General features: G+C 44.0%; 1 protein-coding gene and 1 long non-coding RNA gene across 3 annotated transcripts in view; one reads left to right on the forward strand and one right to left on the reverse strand.

Moving 5' to 3' along the window:
• The window catches only part of RASGRP3 (RAS guanyl releasing protein 3), a 194,269-nt gene that overhangs the window by 122,717 nt on the left and 46,436 nt on the right, over positions 1-25,116 (forward strand). Inside the window, exons 15-16 of one of the 2 annotated variants that reach the window (XM_063917967.1) lie at positions 8,188-8,313; positions 9,014-9,390. In XM_063917967.1, the coding sequence (XP_063774037.1) occupies positions 8,188-8,313; positions 9,014-9,390 (503 nt within the window). Of the gene's footprint in view, positions 1-8,187; positions 8,314-9,013; positions 9,391-25,116 lie in introns of those variants that run through there. The other variant, XM_063917966.1, reaches the window with a different exon arrangement.
• Positions 1-25,116, reverse strand: part of LOC134910203 (uncharacterized) — a 126,174-nt gene that overhangs the window by 41,770 nt on the left and 59,288 nt on the right. The gene's annotated exons all lie outside the window — the stretch shown is intronic.

Genomic DNA, 25,116 nt, shown 5'->3' on the forward strand with positions numbered 1-25,116 from the left:
GTTTCCAGTTTTTTCACCAGATACTGAATGCTGAATTTTACCGGTGGTTTCTGACCTGCAAACTGCTCAAAAAATTATCTATGGCATGCCTTTATCGACAATAAATACGCATTATTCAACTGTGTACCAGTTCATACCAGCACGTAACCAGGGCCGGTTCTTGCCCTTGTGGCCCCTCGGGCAAAAAATATAGGGGCGTGGCTTCATTTGGGGCGTGGTCAGTTACGCCCCCATTTTTCCCCCTTCAAGCGCCGCTGAAAGAAAAAAAAATTATACTTACGATCCTCGCTCCTGATTCCAGACTGCTGCAGACCTCCGCCGGCGCCGCTCCTCTCCTCTCCTCTCCTCTCCTTGGATCTATGGGAGAGACGTCAGTCATGACGTCTCTTCCATAGCACAGCATAGACACTAGAGGTCAATTATGACCCATAGCGTCTGTGCCACAATGCTGTGTGGTGCGCGATGACGTCATCGTGCACCACACAGCAAAGGTCCTCTCCACGAAGGTGGTTTCCTTCACAGCGGGGGACCAGCGGGGGGGACAGTGGCGGATCTTGCCATAGTGCAGCGCCCTCCAGATGGCGCCGGCGCCCTCCGGAAGGCTGCACCCCAGGCAAAAGTCCTGCTTGATCCGCTACTGCACGTAACACACAGACGCGATTAATGTGAATCCCACAGTATAAAACACTACTGTCAGAAGCAGGGACACCTACTGACTAGGGTGGTGAACAGCTGGTCTTCACTTTGTGCAGCTGGCCTGGATGCTAATGGCGAACACTTTTAACACTTGCTATGACTTCCTCATGTTTCTAATAGCTAAGGGATGTCTGTGTCAATTTTCACTAAATTATGTCAATTACTTTAAAAGTTCTAAGAAAAAAATTGTGGCCAATAGCGAGGGACATACCCTGTAGCAGTTCAGCTTCATGCATTTATTTGTTTGCCTGCAAGGTAAATACTGGCTGCTTTGTATGCAGATCAAAATGCTGTGGACAGTTTTATTTTTGCACTGTAATTTAGATATGAGTTTGACCACAGCCAGGGCCGGCGTTTGCTCCCTCCTACAAATATGTCCTCTTGATGTGTCTCTTTACAGTGTTTCATATTTTGAAATGTAACATCACATGTATTGGTGACAGAAGGGTGCGGGATGGAGAGGCAAAAAAGGGATCTCTCACAGGGGGAGGCTTAGGGTTAGGCTGCAGTAAGTGGGGGGTTAGTTTAGGCACTAAGGGGGAGGTTATGGTTAGGCTGTGGTAAGGTAGGGTTAGGGGTGTAGGGAGGGGATTTAGAAGTCTTAACTCACCCCTTCGGGATCTTCAACATTAGGATGCCGGCGTCGGGTGGTGGGAGGTTAGGGTTAGGCTGCAGGGAGGGGGGATTAGGCACCACCGGGGGTGTGTGTGTGTTAGGTTTAGGCACTAAGGAGGTAGGCTTAGGGTTAGGCTGCGGAAAGTGGGGGTTAGGTTTAGGCACTAAGAGGGACTTTAGGGTTAGGCTGCGGTAAGGGAGGGTTAGGGGTGTAGGGAGGGGAGTTAGAAGTATTAACTCCCCCTTCGGGATCTTCAACATCTGGATGCCAGTGTTGGTATTCTTCTGCCATGATCTCTTACCCAACCCAATTCCTGGGAGACAGGATCCTGATAGAAGACCAACAGTGGGATCCGTTGTCAAAATCCCATTGGATCCCATGGGTAAGAACCTAGGTTGGGGTTTAGCACTGGGATAGGGTTAGGGATAGGCAATGGTGATGGGAGAGGACCTGTTGGTTTAGACTACGGGAGGGGATGCTTAGGGTGAAAATACCAGGATCTGTCAGGATTCTGGCCATCAGAATTCCGATTTCAGTCTGTTGGCTCTCAGGATCCCAACTGCAGGGATTTCGTACCCAACCCAAGTGGAAAGTGGTACAGGACTATCTTCTGTGAACCTCTTGATAGCCTCTCTAATGCATTGGGACTGATGCAGCTTTGGAAGTAAATCAGACTTACATTGCTCAAAAGACGTGTGCACAGAAATATTGTGTATATTCATCCAATTGTGGAGTTGTACGCATCTCAAGATGTGTGAGCGCCTGGTTTTATACTAATTATTATCATCATGTACTTGCATTGCCCAAACTTGCTTATGTCCAGATTGGCATAGCCCACATTTGTGTGCATCCACCCACACTGAACTTTGCCTATGCGAGAACACATTACAACCTAGTTCCATCTAGAGATGAGCGGGTTCGGTTCGTTGAGTTCCGAACCCCCCCGAACTTCACCCATTTGACACGGTCCGAGGCAGCCTCGGATCTTCCTGCCTTGCTCGGTTAACCAGAACGCGCCCGAACGTCATCATCCCGCTGTCGGATTTTCGCGAGATTCGTATTCTATATAAGGAGCCACGCGTCGCCGCCATTTTCACTCGGGCATTGGAGATTGAACGGAGAGGACGTGCTCCGTAATCTGTGCTCAGTGTGCTGAAAATATCTGTGCCCAGTGTGCTGCAAATAATCTGTGCTCAGTGTGCTGAAAATATCTACGTTCTCTGCCTGAAAACGCTCCATATCTGTGCTCAGTGTGCTGCAAATCTCTGTGCTCAGTGTGCTGCATTGTGGGAACTGGGGACCACCAGTATAATAATATATACTATTCTATAGCTTCTATACTGCTTGTCAGGACACATGTGTCACAGTTACACCTCTCTGTACTGATATATATATATATATATATATATATACAGTAAATGTAATATATATACTATTCTATAGCTTCTATACTGCTTGTCAGGACACATGTGTCACAGTTACACCACTCTCTGTACTGATATATATATATACAGTAATATATACACTGTTCTATAGCTTCTATACTGCTTGTCAGGACACATGTGTCATAGTTACACCGCTCTGTACTGATATATATATATATATATATACAGTAATATATATACTATTCTATAGCTTTTATACTGCTTGTCAGGACACATGTTTCACAGTTACACCGCTCTGTACTGATATATATATACAGTAATTTATATACTATTCTATAGCTTCAATACTGCTTGTCAGGACACATGTTTCACAGTTACACCGCTCTGTACTGATATATATATACAGTAATATATATACTATTCTATAGTTTCTATACTGCTTGTCAGGACACGTTTCACAGTCACACCGCTTTGTACTGATATATATATATATATACAGTAATAATATATATACTATTCTATAGCTTCTATACTGCTTGTCAGGACACATGTTTCACAGTTACACTGCTCTGTACTGATAGATATATATATATATATATATACAGTAATATATATACTATTCTATAGCTTCTATACTGCTTGTCAGGACACATATTTCACAGTTACACCGCTCTGTACTGATATATGTATATATACAGTAATAGTATATATACTATTCTATAGCTTCTATACTGCTTGTCAGGATGCATGTTTCACAGTTACACCACTCTGTACTGATATATATACAGTAATAATATATATACTATTCTATAGCTTCTATACTGCTTGTCAGGACACATGTTTCACAGTTACACCGCTCTGTACTGATGTATATATATTACTGTATACAGTAATATATATACTATTCTATAGCTTCTATACTGCTTGTCAGGACACATGTTGCACAGTTACACCGCTCTGTACTGATATATACAATAATATATATACTTTTCTATAGCTTCTAGTATTACAGTGCAGCATTTTGGTGACCAACAGTATATATATATAGTACAGTACAGTAGGCCATTGCTATTGATATATTACTGGCATATAATTCCACACATTAAAAAATGGAGAACAAAAATGTGGAGGGTAAAATAGGGAAAGATCAAGATCCACTTCCACCTCGTGCTGAAGCTGCTGCCACTAGTCATGGCCGAGATGATGAAATGCCATCAACGTCGTCTGCCAAGGCCGATGGCCAATGTCATAGTAGAGAGCATGTAAAATCCAAAAAACAAAAGTTCAGTAAAATGACCCAAAAATCAAAATTAAAAGCGTCTGATGAGAAGCGTAAACTTGCCAATATGCCATTTACGACACGGAGTGGCAAGGAACGGCTGAGGCCCTGTCCTATGTTCATGGCTAGTGGTTCAGCTTTACATGAGGATGGAAGCCCTCATCCTCCCGCTAGAAAAATGAAAAGACTTAAGCTGGCAAAAGCCCAGCAAAGAACTGTACGTTCTTCTAAATCACAAATCCCCAAGGAGAGTCCAATTGTGTCGTTTGCGATGCCTGACCTACCCAACACTGGACGGGAAGAGGTGGCGCCTTCCACCATTTGCACGCCCCCTGCAAGTGCTGGAAGGAGCACCCAAAGTCCAGTTCCTGATAGTCAAATTGAAGATGTCACTGTTGAAGTACACCAGGATGAGGATATCGGTGTTGCTGGCGCTGAGGAGAAAATTGACAAGAAGGATTCTGATGGGGAGGTGGTTTGTTTAAGTCAGGCACCCGGGGAGACACCTGTTGTCCGTGGGACGAATATGGCCATTGACATGCCTGGTCAAATTACAAAAAAAATCACCTCTTCGGTGTGGAATTATTTTAACAGAAATGCGGACAACAGGTGTCAAGCCGTGTGTTGCCTTTGTCAAGCTGTAATAAGTAGGGGTAAGGATGTTAACCACCTAGGAACATCCTCCCTTACACGTCACCTGGAGCGCATTCATCAGAAGTCATTGACAAGTTCAAAAACTTTGGGTGACAGCGGAAGCAGTCCACTGACAACTAAATCCCTTCCTCTTGTAACCAAGCTCCTGCAAACCACACCACCAACTCCCTCAGTGTCAATTTCCTCATTAGACATGAAAAACAATAGTCCTGCAGGCCATGTCACTGGCAAGTCTGACGAGTCCTCTCCTGACTGGGATTCCTCCGATGCATCCTTGAGTATAACGCCTACTGCTGCTGGCGCTGCTGTTGTTGCTGCTGGGAGTCGATCGTCATCCCAGAGGGGAAGTCAGAAGACCACTTGTACTACTTCCAGTAAGCAATTGACTGTCCAACAGTCCTTTGCGAGGAAGATGAAATATCAAAGCAGTCATCCTGCTGCAAAGCGGATAACTCGTGTCTTGGCAGCTGCGGTGGTGTTAAACGTGTGTCCGGTATCCACCGTTAATTCACAGGGAATTAGAGAATTGTTTGAGGTACTGTGTCTCCGGTACCAAATACCATCTAGGTTCTATTTCTCTAGGCAGGCGATACCGAGAATGTTCACAGACATCAGAAAAAGAGTCACCAGTGTCCTAAAAAATGCAGTTGTACCCAATGTCCACTTAACCACGGACATGTGGACAAGTGGAGCAGGGCAGACTCAGGACTATATGACTGTGACAGCCCACTGGGTAGATGTATTGCCTCCCGCAGCAAGAACAGCAGCGGCGGCACCAATAGCAGCATCTCGCAAAAGCCAACTCGTTCCTAGGCAGGCTACGCTTTGTATCACTGCTTTTCATAAGAGGCACACAGCTGGCAACCTCTTACGGAAACTGAGAAACATCATCGCAGAATGGCTTACCCCAATTGGACTCTCCTGGGAATTTGTGACATCGGACAACGCCACCAATATTGTGCGTGCATAACATGTGGGCAAATTCCAGCACGTCCCATGTTTTGCACATACATTGAATTTGGTGGTGCAGAATTTTAAAAAAACGACAGGGACGTGCAAGAGATGCTGTCGGTGGGCCGAAGAATTGCGGGCCACTTTCAGCATTCAGCCACCGCGTGCCGAAGACTGGAGCACCACCAAACACTCCTGAACCAAGAGGTGGTAACGAGGTGGAATTCAACCCTCTATATGCTACAGAGGATGGAGGAGCAGCAAAAGGCCATTCAAGCCTATACATCTGCCCACTATATAGGCAAAGGAGGGGGAATGCACCTGACTCTTGCGCAGTGGAGAATGATTTCAATGTTGTGCAAGGTTCTGCAACCCTTTGAACTTGCCAAACGTGAAGTCAGTTCAGACACTGCCAGCCTGAGTCAGGTCATTCCCCTCATCAGGCTTTACAGAAGAAGCTGGAGAGATTGAAGGAGGAGCTAAAACAGAGCGATTCCGCTAGGCATGTGGGACTTGTGGATGGAGCCCTTAATTCGCTTAACCAGGATTCACGGGTGGTCAATCTGTTGAAATCAGAGCACTACATTTTGGCCACCGTGCTCGATCCTAGATTTAAAACCTACGTTGTATCTCTCTTTCCGGCAGACACAAGTCTGCAGAGGTGCAAAGACCTGCTGGTGAGACACTTGTCAAGTCAAGCGGAACGTGACCCATCAACAGCTCCTCCTTCACATTCTCCCGCAACTGGGGCTGCGAGGAAAAGGCTAAGAATTCCGAGCCCACCCGCTGGCGGTGATGCAGGGCAGTCTGGAGCGAGTGCTGACATCTGGTCCGGACTGAAGGACCTGCCAACGATTACTGACATGTCGTCTACTGTCACTGCATATGATTCTGTCACCATTGAAAGAATGGTGGAGGATTATATGAGTGACCGCATCCAAGTAGGCACGTCAGACAGTCCGTACGTATACTGGCAGGAAAAAGAGGCATTTTGAAGGCCCTTGCACAAACTGGCTTTATTTTACCTAAGTTGCCCCCCCTCCAGTGTGTACTCCGAAAGAGTGTTTAGTGCAGCCGGTCACCTTGTCAGCAATCGGCGTACGAGGTTACTTCCAGAAAATGTGGAGAAGATGATGTTCATCAAAATGAATTATAATCAATTCCTCCGTGGAGACATTCACCAGCAATTGCCTCCAGAAAGTACACAGGGACCTGAGATGGTGGATTCCAGTGGGGACGAATTAATAATCTGTGAGGAGGGGGATGTACACAGTGAAAGGGGTGAGGAATCGGACGATGAGGAGGAGGTGGACATCTTGCCTCTGTAGAGCCAGTTTGTGCAAGGAGAGATTGATTGCTTCTTTTTTGGTGGGGGCCCAAACCAACCAGTCATTTCAGTCACAGTCGTGTGGCAGACCCTGTCGCTGAAATTTTGGGTTTATTAAAGTGTGCATGTCCTGTTTATACAACATAAGGGTGGGTGGGAGGGCCCAAGGACAATTCCATCTTGCACCTCTTTTTTCTTTAATTTATCTTTGCATCATGTGATGTTTGGGACCAATTTTTTTAAGTGCTATCCTGTCTGACACTGCAGTGCCACTCCTAGATGGGCCAGGTGTTTGTGCCGCCCACTTGGGTCGCTTACCTTAGTCATCCAGCGACCTCGGTGCAAATTTTAGGACTAAAAATAATATTGTGAGGTGGGAGGTGTTCAGAATAGACTGGAAATGAGTGGAAATTATGGTTATTGAGGTTAATAATACTATGGGATCAAAATGACCCCCAAATTCTATGATTTAAGCTGTTTTTGAAAAAAAAAACACCCGAATCCAAAACACACCCAAATCCGACAAAAAATTTTTAAGGGAGGTTTTGCCAAAAACCGTCCGAATCCAAAACCAAAACACAAAACCCGAAAAATGTCCGGTGCACATCTCTAGTTCCATCTCATCACTTGTAAGTGTAGAGCCATTAAAAATGTGCATGACTCTGCATTGCTTATAGTTCCGTGCACCCATTTTTGGGGCATGCAAAGTGTGAATTCACAAAAGATATTCACATGAGATATGCTTTGTATAATTATCCCCTATGGCATGTCCTCAGATGCAATTGGGAGCTCCCACTAGGTGTGTGTGTGTGTGTGTGTGTGTGTGTGTGTGTGTGTGTGTGTGTGTGTGTGTGTGTGTGTGTGTGTGTGTGTGTGTGTGTGTGCGCGCGCACGCTATAAGCATGGGAGGTTGGAGGAGAGAGAAGAGACCCCTCAACTCAGTATTTCAATGGCACCAGTATGCTAGTTTGTAAATAATTAGCTCTAAATTTGAACAGTTCACTTATTATTTTTGTTAAGTTACATAGCACTGCACTCTACAATAACAGAATGTGTATTGATTGCCATAAGTCCTAAACCCAGTGTAACTTACCACCCATACCACAGCTGCGTCACAAATACACTGAGGACCATTTAGTCAGATACCAATTTACCAACCTAACAAAGTATAGTAAAAGTTTGAAAATTGTTTTTGAAAGGTGTGATTATTAAAAGTCTAAATATTACCTACAATTTGATTTCATTTATTTAAAGTGTAATTATTTTCTTTTGTTTTCAGATTGTGGTGCCAATTGCCATAAACAGTGTAAAGAACTCCTTGTCTTAGCATGCAGAAAGCTCTCTAGAGGAGCATCTATGGGCAGCAGCCATGGTTCTCTACCCAGCAGTCCATCACTAGCTCCAGGTATTGAGTGCTAACATTTCCAATAGAACGTCATTAAGTAAAGTTGACTGTATAGGGGACAATGAGCAAATGCTTGCAAGATGAAACTTTGCAGTATTAAACACAATTTTAACTAGTTTTGTTCTTTTATTTTGCTAAATTGATAAGATAAATCTGCAAATATGTTTATTTCTGTTCTGAAGTATTGATGAAAATAAACATTGAAATGTAATTTCTCTCCCCTAAGGGTCTGTACACACGGTGAGATCCTTGCTATGCCCGATTTTCACTTGCGATTTCCCTTGAACTCCCCGGAATCCAGCACCACCGATTTTGACTAACTTTTCTTGAGATATGGACTATGTGTGCTTACGATTTTGGCTTATGTGAGATGTCATTGACATGTGAGATGAACTAGATAGTACACTGATCTAGCAAGGATTGACTTGCCTGCACAGTCTATCTTTTCTTGCGATGCCGACCTGGCAGGACTGCGCATCGGGATCGAATCAGGATTGCAAGGTGACTTTCACCTTGCGTTCTGCTCTAACTTTTCTTGCAATTTTGACTATATAGTCAAAATCGAAAGAAAATATCTCACCGTGTGTACACACCTTTAGGGCCAATTGTTTTACACAACAATTAAGAGATTTTTTTTTTACATGCAGCAAAGTAAAAATAACAAAAACATTAAACTTAATGCCTATAATTTGTCCTCTAGCACAAGATGAGGTCTTTGAATTTCCCTCGTCTGTAAGAGAAAGTCAAGATCTGGAAGGACGGGGCATAACTCTGGTTACAGGCTCTTCTAAGAAGATTTCAGTGCGATTGCAGCGGTCAACGACCAGCCAGGCAACCCAAACAGATCCGGTATGGTCAGACTCTGGCTGGAGTGACATTGGGTCTCATACTTTTCCTAAGATGAAATGCAAGTTTTATGGCAAATCAAACAAGAACAAAGGTTTTGCAAAATGGGAGAATGAAAAACCTAACCTACACCCAAACATGGACATTATGGAAGTACAGATTATGGAGCACCTTCAAGACCACAATGGGGCAGAAAGCCATGAGAACTTAAACAGCAAAGAGGTACAGTAGCATATACAATGTAAATATACATAAAAATATTAATAACTGCATGTAATCCAAAGGATTTCTTTATGTGCCTCATGTCTGTCTCTAGGGTTCTGTGGTAGATAGTAATAGGTGTGTTTGCAGCAGACGAGTGTCAAAGGCTATAAATTGGCGATACAGAGACCCAGTACAAAATACTGTATGTGTTTCAGGGCCATTCTAGCACCAGTTGGCGGAGCCGCAGGTGCGATAATATGCAAACTAGTCATACCTTTGTGTACTAGCGTGCACCTCAATGTGCAAGCCCTGAGACACCCACTTTCTGCAACCCTGTATGCTGCAGGATCTAGACAGTCCACCACCGGTGCACCATTGTGTTCACCATCGACACTTCCACTAGCCTATGCCAGGGGCAGTTACTTCATCTCAACATGGCCTCTGTAAAAGTATCTATGCGCCTGAGAATGCAGCCAGCATTCACTGACATACCCACAAAACTCTGATTACATGCCCTCATAGCAGATTCCTTTCTTCCCATTCTGCATTCTCCCAGAAACTGCTGTCCAGGAATGCCCACTGATTTGCATATCTTGTTCTGCTATCAGCTCTCCTGTAAGCAATAGTGCATTTGTGTATACACTCTGGAAAACAAAAGGCACTGGAGGGGTTTCCAGAATGTTTTGCCCATGCACAGTAGCAAATAATCGCACAACTGCACAGTCATTGTCATTGTGTGTGGTTTGCATATACCTCTGAATTAGACCCTCAGTGAGGGGCTTGAGTAAACAGTATAATAATAGCTTTTTACTATTTATTGCAAATAAGCATGGGTCTTGTCAGTGCCATAACAGGGCTGAAATCATCCCTGTGCCCATCCGCCAATTGAGCATCTGATGCAGAGGCGTCACTAGGGTTGGTGTCACCTGGTATGGTAACTCATGGGGGTAAATTTACTAAGGTGGGAGTTTTTTTAGAACTGGTGATGTTGCCTATGGCAACCAATCAGATTCTGTCTATTATCTTCTAGAAGCAGCTTGATAAATGTTAAGTAGAATCTGATTGGTTGCTATGGGCAACATCACTAGTTCTAAAAAACTCCCACCTTAGTAAATTTACCCCATGGTGTCACCCCCATGGCACAATGTGTATAATTAGCTCTACCTGTTGCCGTGTGTAAAATGTGCTCTACCTGATGCAATGTGTATAACGTGCTCTACCTGGCGCAATGTTTATAACGTGCTCTACCTAGCGCAATTATGTATAACGTGCTCTATCTGGTGCAATGTGTATAACATGCTCTACCTGGCACAATGTTTATAACATGCTCTACCTGGCGCAATGTGTATAATGTGCTCTATCTGGTGCAATGTGTATAACGTGCTCTACCTGATGCAACGTGCTCTACCTGGTGCAGTTTGTATAATGTGCTGTACCTGTTGCAATATGTATAATGTGCCCTACCTGGTGCAATGTTTATAACGTGCTCTATCTAATGCAATGTGTGTAATGTGCTTCACCTGGTGCAATGTGTATAACGTGCTCTACCTGGCGCAATGTGTAATTATATATATATATATATATATATATATATATATAGAGAGAGAGAGAAATGTAGACTACGGCGCTTAGGTGCAGCTTTGTGTTATCTATACCTTAAGTGTAAGTAACCCTTAGTAGACAGAATAAAAAACACTTCTCAATATATTAAATGAGCGGCAGCTTATAGTACATACACATGTGATTGGCATGCACACATAAGTATTTAAAGGAATTGGTGAATATAAGCGCCCAAGAGTGTAATTTGTATAACAAGGTGAAATGAAGGTATCAAGAGAGGGTATGGTAAAGCCAGTTTAGACAACTTATCTGATAACCAAAGAAGCTTAGTTCAAATGGTGCTTCTTTGTCGCTTAATACATGTGGATAAAACAAAGGAAAGCAAACATAGTGTGTATCGTTTTAAAATTTCAAATCATATCACTGCCAAAATTCATTTAGGCTCAATTAGGGAACCAGCATATTCCCAAAATAAAATCAATATATAGCCTGGGCAGTGTATATATAAAAGATACAAATATTTAATACACGTAATGACATAAAAATACATAAAAGTACATGAATAGCTGTATATCATGCGTACAGAATAAAAGATTATATCAAGCTTATCTGTCCATAAATAGCTGGAATGCATGCGTACAGAATTCAAAAATATATATGGCTTATCTGTCCATAAGAGGAAATGTCCGCAGGTGGTCCCAACGCGTTTCGTCCGTCATCAACAGGACTTCATCAAGGGGATGGACATACAGAGCAGGCATGCTCTATTTATACCCAACTGGGGCACTTTATGATGACATCACTTCCTGTGATGCCTTTTTACTAGAGCATTCAGGAAAACGTTATATAGTATTTTAATTGGCACTCAAAAAGTGACAATATAGCAATAGTGGAACAAGGTAAAAAAGAAGAAGAAGATAGAACGAGTTGTTAAGTGACGTGAACGGCAAAAAACCGTCCGGAATGGGCAGTGGAACGCTTGTGGAACGCATGCGTCATTTCCGGAAATGGCGCATGCGTCATTTCCGGTCGGCGTGTCCCGATATCAACTTAGTGCAAACTCAGCTAACATAAGTAAATGTACTTAGCTATATGCCCTTATGTTGAAAACAGATACCGGACTAGAGACATGTTAAGAGGTGGTGCGGAAAGATGATCAAGAAGCACATCTCATGTGACGGTAACATCACTTCCGCTGTAAACACGGAAGTAAAATGAGGGGTGATCGTGGAACGCATAACCGTGGCGTCACTTCCGCTATAAACACGGAAGTGAGTAGTGAAGGGTGATCGTGGAGCGCATCTAGAAAGAAGTGACATCACTTACGCAGTAAACACCAAAGTTAATGAAAGTGTGTACGTGGAGTGGAGCGCAGCGCCATACGTTGGCGTCACTTGCGTCTCACACACTAAAGTGACTGACCATGTGGAGGTTTAGTGACTGTTAGCGGTGGAATGCACCGCCATTGTGGGGCGCATTAACCAAGAGGAATGGAACGCAACCCCATATTTATAGCTCATAGACAAAAAATATTTAATAAAGTATATACCAAAAGTGAATAGAGCCATAGCTATTTATTATATTCTAGTGAAGCCTACCTATTTAATATTTAGTGAAAGGTGCTGATGTTGTACATAATAATTTTGAGTGCAATTAAAAAGTATATTTATATCTATATTGACAAGATGTGAGCCAATTAACCTCTTGACCCAAGGGGAATTTTAAGTCACAGCGTTGCATCTCTTGGTCGTTTCCATAACAGAAGTTTAATTGTTCATAAATCTTGTCTTGGACTTTATCAATGTGCATCGTGCCTTATTCTTTAGAGACCATCTTGTCTAGTATCCACATCTGGCAAGGGATAGGTAATTTGCTGAAAGGAATCATAAATTGGCTATTGACATCTATTTTAAACTAGATGTAAGCTTATAATAAAAGATACTTGGTCTACGTAGTTTAGTGCAGAATAGAAAATTGTGTATATAGAGATGACGCATGCGTTCCAGAAATGACGCATGCATTCCACATGCGTTCCACTGCCCATTCCGGACGTTTTTTTTGCCGTTCACGTCACTTAACAACTCGTTCTATCTTCTTCTTCTTTTTTACCTTGTTCCACTATTGCTATATTGTCACTTTTTGAGTGCCAATTAAAATACTATATAACGTTTTCCTGAATGCTCTAGTAAAAAGGCATCACAGGAAGTGATGTCATCATAAAGTGCCCCAGTTGGGTATAAATAGAGCATGCCTGCTCTGTATGTCCATCCCCTTGATGAAGTCCTGTTGATGACGGACGAAACACGTTGGGACCACCTGCGGACATTTCCTCTTATGGATAGATAAGCCATATATATTTTTGAATTCTGTACGCATGCATTCCAGCTATTTATGGACAGATAAACTTGATATAATCTTTTATTCTGTACGCATGATATACAGCTATTCATGTACTTTTATGTATTTTTATGTCATTACGTGTATTAAATATTTGTATCTTTTATATATACACTGCCCAGGCTATATATTGATTTTATTTTGGGAATATGCTGGTTCCCTAATTGAGCCTAAATGAATTTCGGCAGTGATATGATTTGAAATTTTAAAACGATACACACTATGTTTGCTTTCCTTTGTTTTATCCACATGTATTAAGCGACAAAGAAGCACCGTTTGAACTAAGCTTCTCTGGTTATCAGATAAGTTGTCGAAACTGGCTTTACCATACCCTCTCTTGATACCTTCATTTCACCTTGTTATATAAATTACACTCTTGGGCGCTTATATTCACCAATTCCTTTATATATATATATTTATACATACATACATACACACACTTTTTTAAAAATAAAATAATACTGGATTATATTGAAATTAACTATTTGTTTGTACAAACAAATGGTACTAATTTCAATACAATCCATGTTTACGTCTGGAAAAATATATATATTTAATAAATTGACATTGTATAATATTTTTTAACTGTAAATACTAACTTATTATTAAACTTTCCACACTCAAGTGGCAGCTGAAACGACTTGCAGCCAGCCAGGGAGTGACAGCACTGAACTTCAAGGCAGGTCCTCCCTAGGCTCCCTGTAGTAACGGCAGCACTGAGCACAGCAGCTCTTTAGCCTCCTCCCACATCTTCCTCCCAGCAATGCAAGCAGCCGAGCGGCGGCATGATGACATCACGGGACCGGCGTGCATGATGACAACGCGCTTACGTCCAGACCTAGCCGTGGCGGAGTCTTTCATGCGGGGTTGTGATTTTGAGTCAGCTGCGGGGTGCGATCATAACTGTGCCACGGAGCGGCAGAGTATTCCAGGTGGGGGTGTGTGATTTTGAGTTGGCGGGTGTGCGATCATAACTGTACTGCTTGGTGCCGGATGGCAAATAGAGCACTGCAGTTACGATCACACCCCCGCCATCTCAAAATCACACACCCCCGCCTGCAAGACTCCGCCGTGCCGCGGCACAGTTACGATTGCATCCCCCAGCTGACTCAAAATCACAACCACCCGCCTGGAATACTCCGCCGCGGCCGGGTCCGTATTGTCTGACAGCGACAACGGGGAGGGAGGGGTGTGTATGCCACCGGGGACATGTCAGGAAGGGAATGGGATGCAGCAGGTGCGAGTGCGCAGCTCTACAGTATTTGGTGTCACCCCATACAAGGGTGACACCCGGGTGCGGGACGCACTCCCCGCACCCGCCTCATGATGCCTCTGGTCTGATGTCAACGAGGCTGAAGTTAGCTTCTTATTCGGCCAGCTTCTTATTCACTTCTTATTCAAGCTCCAGCTTCTTATTCACTTCTTATTCGAACTCCAGCTTCTTATTCAGATCATTCAGTTTCGCAAGGGTTAATGAGTCTTCTGTCACAAATTTGACACCTGAAATCAACAGAGTAGGGTCCCGTGCATGTGACCCACTTGTATTTTGCCTGGCCCAACACTGTTTTGGGCATGAAATACACTGGCAAAGTGGGCACACACACCATATTTTGCCATTTTGAATAAGTAGCTGTAGTTTTGCAAGGGTTAACCAGTCTTGGGCCACAAATTTGACCCCTGAAATCAACAGAGAGTGGTCACTTGCATGTGACCCACTTGTATTTTGCCTGGCCCAACGCTGTTTTGGGCATGAAATACACTGGCAAAGTGGGCACACACACCATGTTTTGCTATTTTGAATAAGTAGCTGTAGTTTTGCAAGGGTTAACTAGTCTTGGGCCACAAATTTGACCCCTGAAATCAACAGAGAGTGGTCACTTGCATGTGACCCACTTGTATTTTGCTTGGCCCAACGCTGTTTTGGGCATGAAATACACTGGCAAAGTGGGCGCAAACACCATGTTTTGCTATTTTGAATAAGTAGCTGTAGTTTTGCAAGGGTTAACTAGTCTTGGGCCACAAATTTGACCCCTGAAATCAACAGAGAGTGGTCACTTGCATGTGACCCACTTGTATTTTGCCTGGCCTAATGCTGTTTTGGGCATGAAATACACTGGCAAAGTGGGCACACACACCATATTTTGCCATTTCCAATAAGTAGCTGTAGTTTTGCAAGGGTTAACTAGTCTTGGGCCACAAATTTGACACCTGAAATCAACAGAGGGTGGTCAGTTACATATCACCCACTTGTATTTTGCTTGGCCCAACGCTGTTTTGGGCATGAAATACACTGGCAAAGTGGGCACACACACCATGTTTTGCTATTTTGAATAAGTAGCTGTAGTTTTGCAAGGGTTAACCAGTCTTGGGCCACAAATTTGACCCCTGAAATCAACAGAGAGTGGTCACTTGCATGTGACCCACTTGTATTTTGCCTGGCCCAACGCTGTTTTGGGCATGAAATACACTGGCAAAGTGGGCACACACACCATGTTTTGCTATTTTGAATAAGTAGCTGTAGTTTTGCAAGGGTTAACTAGTCTTGGGCCACAAATTTGACCCCTGAAATCAACAGAGAGTGGTCACTTGCATGTGACCCACTTGTATTTTGCTTGGCCCAACGCTGTTTTGGGCATGAAATACACTGGCAAAGTGGGCGCAAACACCATGTTTTGCTATTTTGAATAAGTAGCTGTAGTTTTGCAAGGGTTAACTAGTCTTGGGCCACAAATTTGACCCCTGAAATCAACAGAGAGTGGTCACTTGCATGTGACCCACTTGTATTTTGCCTGGCCTAATGCTGTTTTGGGCATGAAATACACTGGCAAAGTGGGCACACACACCATATTTTGCCATTTCCAATAAGTAGCTGTAGTTTTGCAAGGGTTAACTAGTCTTGGGCCACAAATTTGACACCTGAAATCAACAGAGGGTGGTCAGTTACATATCACCCACTTGTATTTTGCTTGGCCCAACGCTGTTTTGGGCATGAAATACACTGGCAAAGTGGGCACACACACCATGTTTTGCTATTTTGAATAAGTAGCTGTAGTTTTGCAAGGGTTAACCAGTCTTGGGCCACAAATTTGACACCTGAAATCAACAGAGGGTGGTCACTTACATATGACCCACTTGTATTATGCTTGGCCCAACGCTGTTTTGGGCATGAAATACACTGGCAAAGTGGGCACACACACCATTTTATTAATTGCCATTTTGAATAAGTAGCTGTAGTTTTGCAAGGGTTAACTAGTCTTGGGCCACAAATTTGACCCCTGAAATCAACAGAGGGTGGTCACTTACATATGACCCACTTGTATTTTGCTTGGCCCAACGCTGTTTTGGGCATTAAATACACTGGCAAAGTGGGCACAAACACCATTTTATAAATTGCCATTTTGAATAAGTAGCTGTAGTTTTGCAAGGGTTAACTAGTCTTGGGACACAAATTTGACCCCTGAAATCAACAGAGAGTGGTCACTTGCATGTGACCCACTTGTATTTTGCCTGGCCCAACGCTGTTTTGGGCATGAAATATACTGGCAAAGTGGGCACACACACCATGTTTTGCTATTTTAAATAAGTAGCTGTAGTTTTGCAAGGGTTAACCAGTCTTGGGCCACAAATTTGACCCCTGAAATCAACAGAGAGTGGTCACTTGCATGTGACCCACTTGTATTTTGCCTGGCCCAACGCTGTTTTGGGCATGAAATACACTGGCAAAGTGGGCACACACACCATATTTTCAATTTTGAATAAGTAGCTGTAGTTTTGCAAGGGTTAACCAGTCTTGGGCCACAAATTTGACCCCTGAAATCAACAGAGAGTGGTCACTTGCATGTGACCCACTTGTATTTTGCCTGGCCCAACGCTGTTTTGGGCATGAAATACACTGGCATAGTGGGCACACACACCATATTTTCCATTTTGAATAAGTAGCTGTAGTTTTGCAAGGGTTAACCAGTCTTGGGCCACAAATTTGACACCTGAAATCAACAGAGGGTGGTCAGTTACATATGACCCACTTGTATTTTGTTTGGCCCAACACTGTTTTGGGCATGAAATACACTGGCAAAGCGGGCACACACACCATATTTTCCATTTTGAATAAGTAGCTGTAGTTTTGCAAGGGTTAACCAGTCTTGGGCCACAAATTTGACACCTGAAATCAACAGAGGGTGGTGACTTACATATCACCCACTTGTATTTTGCCTGGCCCAACGCTGTTTTGGGCATGAAATACACTGGCAAAGTGGGCACACACACCATATTTTGCTATTTTGAATAAGTAGCTGTAGTTTTGCAAGGGTTAACCAGTCTTGGGCCACAAATTTGACACCTGAAATCAACGGAGGGTGGTCACTTACATATGACCCACTTGTATTTTGCTTGGCCCAATGCTGTTTTGGGCATGAAATACACTGGCAAAGTGGGCGCAAACACCATGTTTTGCTATTTTGAATAAGTAGCTGTAGTTTTGCAAGGGTTAACTAGTCTTGAGCCACAAATTTGACCCCTGAAATCAACAGAGAGTGGTCACTTGCATGTGACCCACTTGTATTTTGCCTGGCCCAACGCTGTTTTGGGCATGAAATACACTGGCAAAGTGGGCACACACACCATATTTTGCCATTTCCAATAAGTAGCTGTAGTTTTGCAAGGGTTAACTAGTCTTGGGCCACAAATTTGACACCTGAAATCAACAGAGAGTGGTCACTTGCATGTGACCCACTTGTATTTTGCCTGGCCCAACGCTGTTTTGGGCATGAAATACACTGGCAAAGTGGGCACACACACCATATTTTGCTATTTTGAATAAGTAGCTGTAGTTTTGCAAGGGTTAACTAGTCTTGGGCCACAAATTTGACCCCTGAAATCAACAGAGGGTGGTCAGTTACATATGACCCACTTGTATTTTGCCTGGCCCAACGCTGTTTTGGGCATGAAATACACTGGCAAAGTGGGCACACACACCATATTTTCCATTTTGAATAAGTAGCTGTAGTTTTGCAAGGGTTAACCAGTCTTGGGCCACAAAATTGACACCTGAAATCAACAGAGAGTGGTCACTTGCATGTGACCCACTTGTATTTTGCCTGGCCCAACGCTGTTTTGGGCATGAAATACACTGGCAAAGTGGGCACACACACCATATTTTGCCATTTTCAATAAGTAGCTGTAGTTTTGCAAGGGTTAACTAGTCTTGGGCCACAAATTTGACACCTGAAATCAACAGAGAGTGGTCACTTGCATGTGACCCACTTGTATTTTGCCTGGCCCAACGCTGTTTTGGGCATGAAATACACTGGCAAAGTGGGCACACACACCATATTTTGCTATTTTGAATAAGTAGCTGTAGTTTTGCAAGGGTTAACCAGTCTTGGGCCACAAATTTGACACCTGAAATCAACAGAGGGTGGTCACTTGCATGTGACCCACTTGTATTTTGCTTGGCCCAACGCTGTTTTGGGCATGAAATACACTGGCAAAGTGGGCACAAACACCATGTTTTGCTATTTTGAATAAGTAGCTGTAGTTTTGCAAGGGTTAACTAGTCTTGGGCCACAAATTTGACCCCTGAAATCAACAGAGAGTGGTCACTTGCATGTGACCCACTTGTATTTTGCCTGGCCCAACGCTGTTTTGGGCATGAAATACACTGGCAAAGTGGGCACACACACCATATTTTGCCATTTCCAATAAGTAGCTGTAGTTTTGCAAGGGTTAACTAGTCTTGGGCCACAAATTTGACCCCTGAAATCAACAGAGAGTGGTCACTTGCATGTGACCCACTTGTATTTTGCCTGGCCCAACGCTGTTTTGGGCATGAAATACACTGGCAAAGTGGGCACACACACCATATTTTGCTATTTTGAATAAGTAGCTGTAGTTTTGCAAGGGTTAACTAGTCTTGGGCCACAAATTTGACCCCTGAAATCAACAGAGGGTGGTCAGTTACATATGACCCACTTGTATTTTGCCTGGCCCAACGCTGTTTTGGGCATGAAATACACTGGCAAAGTGGGCACACACACCATATTTTCCATTTTGAATAAGTAGCTGTAGTTTTGCAAGGGTTAACTAGTCTTGGGCCACAAATTTGACACCTGAAATCAACAGAGGGTGGTCACTTACATATGACCCACTTGTATTTTGCTTGGCCCATCGCTGTTTTGGGCATGAAATACACTGGCAAAGTGGGCACAAACACCATTTTATAAATTGCCATTTTGAATAAGTAGCTGTAGTTTTGCAAGGGTTAACTAGTCTTGGGCCACAAATTTGACCCCTGAAATCAACAGAGGGTGGTCACTTGCATGTGACCCACTTGTATTTTGCCTGGCCCAACGCTGTTTTGGGCATGAAATACACTGGCAAAGTGGGCACACACACCATATTTTACCATTCTGAATAAGTAGCTATAGTTTTGCAAGAGTTAACTAGTCTTGGGACACAATTGTGAGACCTGCAATCAACAGAATGTGGTCACTTACATATCACCCACTTGTATTCTGCTTGGCCCAACATTGATTTGTGAATGAAATACGCTGGGAAAGTAGGCACAACCACCATATTATAATTTACCATTTTGAATATTTAGCTGTATTTTTGCAAGGGTTAACTAGTCTTAGGCGACATATTTGATACCAGAAATCAAGGGTTAGATTAGCTCCTTATCGCACAGGGGAGTCATAGAGAGCCTATGTTGCGTTAAAGTTGTCTGAAGTCAGCTCTTATCCTTGCTTGAAGGAAGCTATACTCAGCAGGATTGGGGTGACGGGTCCCAGCAAAGCCCAAGAATATTATGAGTTGCAGCTGAACCCATCTGAGCCTCCAGTGGTCAAACTGGCATAATTGGCCAAACTGAGTAAAACCTGGTTACAGATAAAAATTCTTCTTAGTGGGCAGTGGAAGTGATGGCTCTAGACCAGGCTATACGGGTATCAGACCGTAGTGTAAAACACTGGGCCTTTGCAGGCTGACCCCAGACAATTGAGGAGCTAGCAGTGGTGATTGAGAGGTACCTGACCCTGGGAAATTTTAATAAAGCCAAGCAAGGGTTACAGCCAGTACCTAAGCCCAATACCCAGATTCCCATTGTTAAATCAAACAGCCCATCTCCAGTCATATGTTTTGAGTGCAGAGAGCCCAGTTATGCACAGCGGTACTTCCTAAAGCAGGGTGAGCTAGTGGATTGCAGCTCAGGGAAAACAGTACAACCTGTATTCAGTATGGCGACTGGAATTATTTCCCCAGCTGAAACTACCATTTCATCTGATGGTACAGATTGAAGGCTGGGATATCTGGGCCTTGGTTGATACTGGCAATGAATTGTCTATCATCTCTGCTAACCTGGTTCTTCCCGGGTCTGGCCAGGTTGTGCTTCTGGTAAAGATGCTATGTATACTTGGTGACATAGAAGAATGCCCATGAGTGCACCTGCCGGTGGTGATTAAAGTAAGACCAGTAAAAATGGTAGTCACAGTAGCTTCCAAACCTCTTTATCCACTAATCCTGGGCCAGGACTTCCCACTGTTGCAGGAGTTTGTTACCTGGCATGACATTGGCAGACAGACAAAGGTTAAGCTGTCGCAGGGGCCAAGATCTACTGGAAGCCAAGGTTGTATGACTGTAAACCCCTCTCTTGCCAGTGAGATTGAGACACATTAGTCCCCCATTTGCGAAAGAGTGTCTTTGCAGGACTTTAGGCGAGATCAACATAACGATGGCAACTTGTCTAATACTTTTTAAAATGTGGTAGTGGTAAATGGTAAGGTAAACTCTGCTTTACCACCTGAAGGTGTACCTTACTTTATGTGAAAAACTATTTTTTTTACCCTGTAACTTATTTGCAAGGTAAAAGGGTAGACCAGTTGCTGATTCCCCGAAAACACGAGCAGCTGGTACTGAGGGCGGCTCACATGCATTTATGGGGTGGCCATTTAGGGGAGAGGAAAACTCTCCAGCGTATCCAGCTATGTTTCTCCTGGCCAGGCATTCATGCTGCAGTAAAAGAATATTGTCAGGAATGCCCAGTGTACTAAAAGAATGCACCCCAGACAGAATTTAGGGCGACCTTGGTTTTCCTGACTATAATTTCCATGCCTATTGAGCCAATTTTTATAGATCTGATAGGGCCAGTAGAAAAATCGGATCATGGGCATCAGTATATATTGGTGACGGTGGACTACTCCACCGGGTACCCGGAGGCCATACCACTATGTAACATGAAATCTAGCACTATTGTCCAGGAGTTCTTGATGCTGTATACCCGTCTAGGAATACCAATAGAGGTCCTGACCGACTAAGGTACCCCTTTTGTGTCTAAATTAATTAAATACCTGTGTCGCCTGTTAAAGGTGGATAGAATTACCATTTCGGTTTACCACCCGCAGACAGACGGCTTGGTTGAATGCTTTAACAGAACCCTTATGCAGATGATGAAAAGGGCAGTGTCACAGGAGAAGCGAGATTAAGACCTACTCTTACCTTAGCTATTGTTGGCAGTTTGAGAGGTACCCCAAGCCTCTTTTATTATTATTATTATTATTATTATTATTATCCTTTATTTATATAGAGACTTTATATAGAGACTGTATGGGGTTTAGACCCTTCAAACTCCTCTATGGTAGACAACGCAGAGGGATACTAGATCTATTAAAAGTTGGGTGGGAGCAGCAATTGTCCCAAGGGGATGCGGTTAAGATCCCGCCGGACGGAATCCCGGCGGTTGAAATACCGACGCCGGAACCCCGACCGGCACAATCCCGACATATTCTGCCTCCGTGGGTGTCCACGACACCCATAGAGGGAGAATATAAAAGTGTGCTGAGCATAGCAAAGCACCGTGCCTGCAGCGTGGCGAGCAAAGCGAGCCCACAATGGGCTGCGTTCTGCTCGCCACCCCTGTCGGGATTGTGTGGTCGAAATTCCGGCGTCAGTATTTCGACCGCCGGGATCCCATCCTGCGGGATTTAGTACTGATCCCGTCCCAAGAGCCTAACATCGTTCAGTTTGTGTCCCAATTATATGGCTGTCTAAGGCAAATTGCGCCACTTCTGACCAAGCATATGGCAAGAGCTCAACAGGATCAAAAACGCAGTCATGGCGTTACTGCTGTCAACCGGACTCTCAATAGGGGCAACAAGGTACTGATACTTGTGTCTAGGTACGGCAGGAAGGTAGAAGTAAAGAGGTAAAAGTCTACCATGTGAATTTGTTGAAGCCTTGGAAAGTGCCAGTCAACCCTCTTTAGTGGCCATGAAAACCCCAGAATGTCAGGTGCCTACTGAAGTAACTTTGAGTCCTAGCCAGAAACAAGAAGTGGTAAACTTAGTAGCACAGTACCAGGTTGTGTTCTCTGCCCTCCTGGGGAAAACTCAAATCATACAGCATGACAATGTTACTCCACCCAGGGGGGTGATAAAACAAAGGCAATATTGTATATCTGAGGCCCAACAGGCAGCAGTAAAACGGGAACTGGAAGTGATGCGGCGCTTGGGGGTCATAGAGTAGTCAAACAGTGAATGGAATAATCCCATTTTTTTTAGAGCCCAAGCTTTTTGGAGCTTTGAGATTCTGTAATGACTTCAGAAAGTTAAATAAAGTTCCTCGGTTTGATTCCTATCCTATGCCCCGGGTTGATGAACTTAGCAATAAGCCAGTATCTAACTACGCTAGATTTACTGAAGGGGTACTGGCAAATTCCTCTGATGGAAGCTGCCAAAGCAACAACAGCCTTCTCTACCACAGTGGGTTTGTTCCAGTCGCACCTTCCAAAGGTGGATGCAGTGTTACAGTCTCTACAGGCACAAGGGTTCACAGCTAACCTGGAGAAGTGTGCCATCATATCTGTGGAGGCAAAGTATCTGGGGTATATTGTGTGCCAAGGGTAAGTTAAACCTCAACCTGGCAAGGTGGAAGCAGTCTTCACATGGCCTAAGCTAAAATGTATGTCGCAACTCAGGATATTCTTTGGTCTGGTGGGCTATTATCGTAGGTTCAGGGGTGGAACTTGCAGCGGTGCAACCGGCAGGGCCCCTCCACGATGAAGGGGCCCACAGCCGGAGGCACTACAATGAGTGAGACTGACTCATTACATGCCACCTGCCGGCGCGCTGCAAGCCGCCGCTTCCCCTTAACAGAATGAGGCTGAGCTGGTGTGCAGAGCTGCAGTCTGGCCAGAGGGGTAGGAGGATGCAGTGGAGGAGTCTGGAGAAGGAGAAGGGGCCATCTTCCCCTCTCATTCACGGGCAGCCCAGCTGTTTCTTTTTGCTACCGGAGCATCACGTGACCATGCGGCTAAACTGTAGAGTTAGTGCAGCAGCATTCCTTGTAAGGCGGTCAGGCAGCTGTGTGTTTATTTATTTTTATTTTATTATACATTTTTCTAATTGTACATTTCATCCTGCAAACTCAGAATCGCGGACCTCGAAGAGGCGGAGCCTACAATGAGGGGGCGGAGATTGGGAGGTGGTGGGCGGGGTTGTTACAGTAAGCTGGTCTCTCTGCAAATAGTAATGGTGACTGTGCAGTGACATATAACATACAGCACAGCATAGAGTGACCCCACTAAGGCAGCCAGGCACAGGGTCATGTGTTGTCACCCAGGGTGCATGTGCTGCTGCTGGCTGCATGATGCATAGTGTGGACATCTGTCTCCATGGGCCTTGTGTATCCTTGTACAAAGGAATTGTCCCATCTTTATACAGTGAGAAGTCTTCTGAGTTTTTGTGGGAGTTGGATACAATTGGCCGACAGTTATCATATTGATATTCATTATGTCGACATAAAGAACTGTCAACAAACAGTCCCTTGTGATATAGCAGTTTCGTACTTTATACCGATGACAGCAGTGCCTTTTTCTGGATCACATTGCATTGGCGATGTCTCAGCAGTGTTCTGGTGAGTATTTTCCCCATTATCCCTAATCCCTAAACCTTTCCCTAGTAGCTAACCTTAACCTTTACCCCTCCCCACAGCCTAACCCTAGCCACCACCCCAGTGCCTCACCCCCCCCCCCCCAGCAGCCTAACCCTAAAACTTTACCGTAGTGCCTACTATATTGGCGTTACGTGTAAAAGGAGCTCTACTGTGTGGCGTAATGTGTATAAGGAGCTCTACTGTGTGGCTTAACCTGTATAAGGGGTATTACTGTGTGGTGTAACGTCTATAAGAAGCACCACTGTGTGGCGTAACGTGTATAAGGAGCACTATTGTGTGGCGTAAAGTGTATAAGGACCATTACAGTGTGTTGTAACGTGTATAAGGAGCTCTACTGTGTTGCGTAACATGTATAAGGAACAGTACTGGGTGGAGTAACGTGTATCAGGAGCACTACTGTGTGGTATAACGTATATTAAGATACTACTGTGTGGCGTAACATGTATAAGAGGCACTACTGTGTGTTGTAATGTGTATAAGAACTACTGTGTGGCGTAACGTGTAGAAGGAGCTCTACTATGTGGCGTAATGCGTATAAGAAGCAATACTGTGTGGCATAACGTGTTTCAGGAGCAGTACTGTGTAGCGTAATGTATATAAGGAGTACTACTGTTCAGTGTAATGTAATGTAAATCGGTGTAATGTAATAAGGTTGCACTACTGTGTGGCATAATTTGAATTGGTGGTACTATTGTGTGCCCACACCCCTTTTCAATGAGACCATGCCCTATTTTTTGACACACGTTTTGGATCTTGGGCGGGCTGGGGCAACGCATTTTGTTGCACCTCGGCCCACAATGGTCTTGTTCCGCCACTGCGTAGGTGCATGCGCGAATTTGCCACAGGGCAGCA

The sequence above is a fragment of the Pseudophryne corroboree genome, chromosome 4, assembly GCF_028390025.1.
Source record: "Pseudophryne corroboree isolate aPseCor3 chromosome 4, aPseCor3.hap2, whole genome shotgun sequence".
NCBI classification, from domain to species: domain Eukaryota; kingdom Metazoa; phylum Chordata; class Amphibia; order Anura; family Myobatrachidae; genus Pseudophryne; species Pseudophryne corroboree.